A 6,345-nucleotide genomic window follows, 5' to 3' on the forward strand; every position below is an offset into this window, starting at 1 on the left:
TTCTGTCATGATCAGGAAACAGGGCCTGATAAAAGATTTCAGATATTGTGGGATTAAATCAGATCCTAACATTTCAGGATGTAAATGCAATAGCTTTTTTCCTTATCTAAATGTATAACATAAATCTTCTAAACTCCATGTAGTGGATTATAAGCTTTGTGGCCTTGGGATGCCCGTGATGGTGAACTGGGTAGCATAACCACCTCACAGCTTCAGGGATTAGAATTTGGGAAGTTCTGTTTGTTCTCCTCATGTCTTGTGCTCTCTAATATATGACTATTGGTGTAAATAGCCATTCAGAGTGATTTCCCACCTTGATTTATTTATTTAGAATAGGATCTAACACAACCCTCAAGGAAGACATCTACACCAAGTTCATAGAAGGTTCATTTCATGGTGAGTAAGATAAGAATGGACTTCAGGACCTTGATGTCAGATTCCTAAATTTAAAAACAATGATTCTGGGAATTGTAAAATAAGTACCTAATAGTTGTTGTGTGTTCAAAACTACCCGTCTAAAAAAACGGCATCACCACCAACAAGGTGTTTCTTTGTCTAAATGGAACAACTGAGGCCCCCTGCAACACTTTTTAGTGAAATGTCTGCTTCCTACTTTCATCACATATTTGCACAGGAAAAAGACTTAAATGATTTGCAGACAAGTTCAGGTTAGGATCTCGACTTGTCGAGACTTAGGTCTCCTGTCTTGATACAAGGCTCAATCTGAGCTCGGATTGGTTGTGAAGCTGCTGCAATTTGCGCAGTTGGCTGAAAAAGAGACTGACGAAGGGGCACCTAAAAAAACGGTTTGGACCTTGAGCCACACGTGGACAGAGGGTAATTGAAATGGAGTCTGAACGCAGGGAAAAAGATAATAACGTGTCAAGCCTGGGTGGCTTGGAATAATGAGCTACATTTCAGACAATGCTGATCCTGCAGAACACACACACACACACACATACACAAAACATGCTTTGAACACAGCGCAGGCGTCCTGAACACAACCACCTGGACATAAATGCATCTAAAAATTTTCCATCAAAGATGTTTCTCCGAATTTTATGAAATTTTCACACACACAAACACCCCACACACAATACACCAAACATCTGTTCTGTTCCTTTATGAGCAACAAAGCACCAAATCCTGTACAAATCCAGACGCATGTTCCTGCACACCGCCACTAACACACAACACACATCCCATTACAGTGAGAAGGAGTCGGGGGAGAGTTACTGAGGTGGAACACTTCATTTCACGCCTGTCCTCCCCTCCCTTCTCCACATCCCGTCTTCCCCTCTCTCTCCCTCTCCCTCTCTCTCTCTCTCTCAACCATGCTGTAATTCACAGGCCTTCATCAGTAGCCATGATCGTCCTGCTGGCTCGGGTAATGAGAAGAAGAGCCAGCCCGTTTTTCAGAAGCTGTCAGACGCATCTGCCTTGTTTACAACAACAGTTAGAAGTCTTATTTTCTCCAGATATAAACTGGGATGTAACTGATACTATCACATTATATTGAAAGAGTTATCTTCTTACAATATAATACTGTATCATATTGTATTTATTTTAATAATTACCACAAAAGTTGTGCTCTTAAACCAAGAATTACTGTATGGGATGTTTCTGCTAAAAGCATCTCTTATCTGCTATTGTTATATCTTATATGTTTAATGTTAATTAAGAGTTCTTAGCATCCTAATAAACCTGTCTAACAGGGAAAGCTACAGTCATGAGGATGTACAAACATATACTAACTGGTGTAAAATGTAGCAGGATCGCTGTTGGAGAATGCTTCAAGGTTTTGCGTAGAACCCGATAACAGAGTGCTTTACTACCCCTGACAAGACTAACAAGCCTTTAGAGTCCCATGAACTCCTAAACAACCCTTAAAAAAGCCTAGAGAGTGTACCGAGTACCATGTTAGCTAAATGTTAAAAGCATGACAGGATCTTGTACTGCACACCACACAACTGATACAAACACTCTCAGTGACAAAAAGTGTACTTTGTGTTTTTTAGGGGTTCAGGGGACATAACAGATCCTTTAAGAGTTTAACCTCTTTCTGCTGGGAAACAATTTTGTCTTGGAAAGATTTTTTATCTACAATGATGCACAGATACTAAACATTTAAAATTTTAATACTAACATCATAATTATCATTATCCCATTGCAGTATATTGCATGGAACATGCTAATTTTGTCAAGCGATGAACATCCCGGGGTCACATTTACACACAGCTCCAGTTATTCAATTTATCTTTTCCTGGCTGATTCTGTCCGGAGAGAATTGTAGATGAGATGAGAAAAAAAATTCAGTGTGTAATGGGCCGTATCCAGAACACACTCACACACACACACACACACACACACACACACACATAGAGTAACAGCTGAGTCTTTCTGACGCACACCTGAGTCTTTTCCAACTAAACCATCTGTGTGAACCAGCTGAGAGGCTGAGAGGCTGCAGAAGACAATACACTTCAGCCTGAAGCTACTACGCTTGAGAGAGAGAAAGAGAGACAGAGAGAGAGAAAGAGAGCGAGAGATGAAAGACAAGGAGCAGTGAATAAAGAAAGAAAAGCCACGCTAAAGAAAATAAGTAAAAGAAAAATCATATGCATTATTAGAGACAGGAAAAGGCAATTAACAATAAAAGAGAAAAACAAGTACAGAGTGACAAACAATGAAAAAGCGTGAAAGATGGAGATGAGGCTCTGGGTTGGTGATGAAAGGCTGTAAGATGGTACCTGGATGCCGCCAATGTACTGTAATACTTGAGCTGCCATATAAAGCCAAGCGAACGTTCTACACCCTTGGGGTTTCTTCAGGTATCTTTTTGGAGGAACCTTCAACAGTCCAATGTATTTATCCGTATATATATAGATAGTAATCTAAAGATCAGGTAAGTAACAGGTAAGCTAAAACCTATGATCATTCACTAAACTCTTAGTTTGATGAGTGTGCAGCATCTTGGGTGATCTTCTAAGAGAAAGTTTTGAATACAATATCACAGTGGGGCAAGGAGGTACAATTATAGATAGATAGATGGATAGATGGAACTGCACAGTCTATGCATGGCTTGGTAAAACATGTTTACCAAATGCCTAACTTACACATGAACATAATACACGCTGTAGTGAGAATGGTCTGAGTCTTGGACATAATGACGGAGAAAGAACGCAGGTACCTTCTGCAGCAGTTGTGAGCCAGAGTATTTAGTGGCGATGGATTTGATTTCACCACCGAATGCTGAAGCCCACAGTTTCACCCTGCGCAAAACAGATGGGGAAAGCAGTTCATTAACCCACAACACTGAATAAAACGCAAGACATTTCAGACGCAGAGGGCGTCACTGCTCAACGCTATGCTGGTTAATCTGGTTTGTCTCAGAGTATCTGCTGTATTAGGAAATCACCCTAATTTATAGAAAATCTTCAGATAATGTATGCAACATGACAAACGCATTATTCTGCAAATAAATTTATGATGCCATCTGGTAAATTTTCATGCATGCATTAGCTAAAACAATTGTGCACAAATCGCACAAAATGCAGCACCCTTTAATGTGAGACATAAATTATTGAAACAGTGTATTCAGTTTTGTAGTTGCAAAAGCAAAAACATGCAACTGGTCTATTGTTTTTTAATAGCTGCTATCTTAAACTTGAATCAAATTTGTGACATTTATTTGCAAAAAAATATGCTAAATAAAACAAAACAAATAATCCATGTTTTCGTTTGATGAGAAATATGAGTAAATATTATTTTCCCATGATATACAGTACATTTTAATTATACTAAACATTAAACAGTGTGGGGTTTTAATTTGAATTAACACCGATCAACCATAACATTAACACTGATTATTAATTATACCCCAGTAAACTAGTGACAAGATCATGGGCACCCAAGGCCTGCAGGATCCAGGGTCAACCAATCTGGTCTGCTTTCCCACAGAAAAGCTAATGCAGAACAAACTGTCTACAGAAAGGCACCAGAACACCCAGTGCACCATAGCCCACCGTGCACATCCAGCAATCACAAGTCTAAGACCCCCGTGGGGGTCCAAATGGATCTAGCCCCATAGGATGCACTGGATAAACTAGTCTGATCCACAAAGACCCCGCCCCACAACCCACAGTACCCAAAGGATCCGCTGCCAACGTCCAGGTGAACACCACAGCATGCAGTCAGAGGTCTAGTGGAGTCATGCCCCAATGTGCTGGTTAAATAGTCTAATAACTAGCAAATATTAACAAAAATTTAATTTGATAATTGGAACATTAACATAATTGTTTTATAGAAGAAGAGCTTCAGTGTAACCTTTAAGTGAGCTGTTTAACCAGTTGTAGTTTAAATACAGTCAGCCGACACAAACATGCATACACTACAAAAAAGTTTATTAAAGAATAATGTTTTCAGTTTGTGATGATGATGATGATGATGATGATGATTATCATCATCGTCGTCGTTACAATAAGAACCCCGGAAAATGTCCCGGAGGTTTTAATTATATCAACATTTAATCAACACATTTTCTTTTTAAAGTGACTGTACAGATTATTGGTATTTTGTAGTGCACTTTGTATTATAGTTGTATTTTTTCGGTGTTAGGATTTCAAGCAAGACGACCGTTTTTGCCAAGTTGTGTTGCTTATAAATGTGCACACAGAGAAAAAAAACTGTTAGTTTAATTATTTCTGACAGATTTCTTTGCGTTGTTGAACACGGTGTTAAATTATTTCGCACAGAAGCTGCAGCTGTTAGTGATTTTCCTGCATCGTGAATTTAATTTCGGTTTGTAGTCATCTGTTACAAACTCAAAGAATTTTAAACTATTTATTCTTAACAAAGCCGTAGTGTGATTAAAACTGCGTTTTAACGAATAAACTTAGTTATTAAAGTGTTATCAAATATTGCGGATTGATTTTTCTGAGAAAGGAAAAAAACCCTGCAGACATTTTCATTTCATTACTGATTTATACTCATGTGGATTAATAATAATAATAATAATAATAATAATAATAATCATTATTATTATTATTATTATTATTATTATTATTATTATTATAAACGCATTTGACATTAGTACATTTAAATGTTTTAAACCTTAAAAAAGTATATTTTTATTCTACAATCCAAGTTTAATAAATACAGTTGCACATTCACTTCAAAACATTAGAAATAAATGAAATTGTATTTGATCTTTAATCTGCAGATATTTATATTCATTGCGTGCAATTTGTTAAGATTTAACCAATATTCTATTTTTAAATATATATTTTCAGCTAGTTTTAATTTGCTTAAAAATAACATCCCCATGAAGCACTAGTGTATTTAGATGTGTGTTACACACACGCGCGCGCACGGTATGGTCCCCAGTTAAATACCTGAATCTGCCTTTAGAATCAGTTACATCAGTGTGTTTTAAGAGTTCATTCAGTTTCAGAAAATCATATTTCTCCATACAGGTTGCTACAAGTTGATTTTATTATCTTGCATTAAACACTCAGGACTAAATAGGACTAAAAAATAGAATCAAAATAAATAATAAAAAATTGCAGATATTTAAGAAATAAATTTTAAGAAATAGGACTCAAATAGCACTACAAAACTAGAAACCCCATGAGGCTCTAGAGTATTTAGATGTTAGTGTTACACACACACACACACTGTTCAGTTAAATCCCTGAATCTACCTTTAGAGTCGAACAGAATGGTGTGTTTTAAGAGTTCAGGGTTTTTCCCCGTACAGGCTGATATGAGTTGATTTTATTATCTTGCACCAAACCCCCAGTACACCAGTTGTTGCTCAGAGTGTGTGAACGCGCACCGCCGGTACCGATTTGGGTTTCCGATGGTGTTCAGATGATGGTGTGAGCCTGTGTGTGATCGTGTACTCACACTCCGAGCGGGATGCCGTGCTGTGACCCCCGGGCCGCCGCCGCCGAGCACAGCGCGAGCCAGAAGAGCACCGGGCGCACGCGCAGATCCAGCCCGCCCCGCAGCCGCCGCATCTTCTCACCGCTCCGTCGGCTTCTCTCTGTCTCTCTCACTCTTTCTGAACCGTCTCTCTCTCTCTCTCTCAGTCTCTCTCTCAGTCTCTCAGCTCTCCAACAGCAGCTCACCAGCTCTTCTCCAGCGCAGGAATAAGAACGAGCTGTCCATGGACCGAGGAGGTGAGACTGCGGTAGAGACGCGGAACCGAATAACGGAGGCGGGTGAAGCCTCAAATGAAGCGTTCAGCATCCGGCTGTGTGTCTATAATCACTGCCTCAAAGTCTTACCCCATCCGCCCCCCGCCCCCCCCCCCCCCCCCCCCTCTCTCTCTCTCACTCACACA

At 39.2% G+C, this 6,345-nt stretch overlaps 1 protein-coding gene across 1 annotated transcript in view; it reads right to left on the reverse strand.

Moving 5' to 3' along the window:
- cacna2d3 (calcium channel, voltage dependent, alpha2/delta subunit 3) overlaps positions 1-6,019 on the reverse strand; it is a 51,771-nt gene extending 45,752 nt beyond the window's left edge. The window contains exons 1-2 of the mRNA XM_053484050.1: positions 5,907-6,019; positions 3,191-3,272 (exon numbers count right to left, since the gene is read on the reverse strand). Of these exons, the coding sequence (XP_053340025.1) occupies positions 3,191-3,272; positions 5,907-6,019 (195 nt within the window). The remainder of the gene's footprint in view (positions 1-3,190; positions 3,273-5,906) is intronic.
- Positions 6,020-6,345: the final 326 nt, after the last annotated feature.

This window comes from Clarias gariepinus, chromosome 23, assembly GCF_024256425.1.
Source record: "Clarias gariepinus isolate MV-2021 ecotype Netherlands chromosome 23, CGAR_prim_01v2, whole genome shotgun sequence".
In the NCBI taxonomy this organism is placed as follows: Eukaryota; Metazoa; Chordata; class Actinopteri; order Siluriformes; family Clariidae; genus Clarias; species Clarias gariepinus.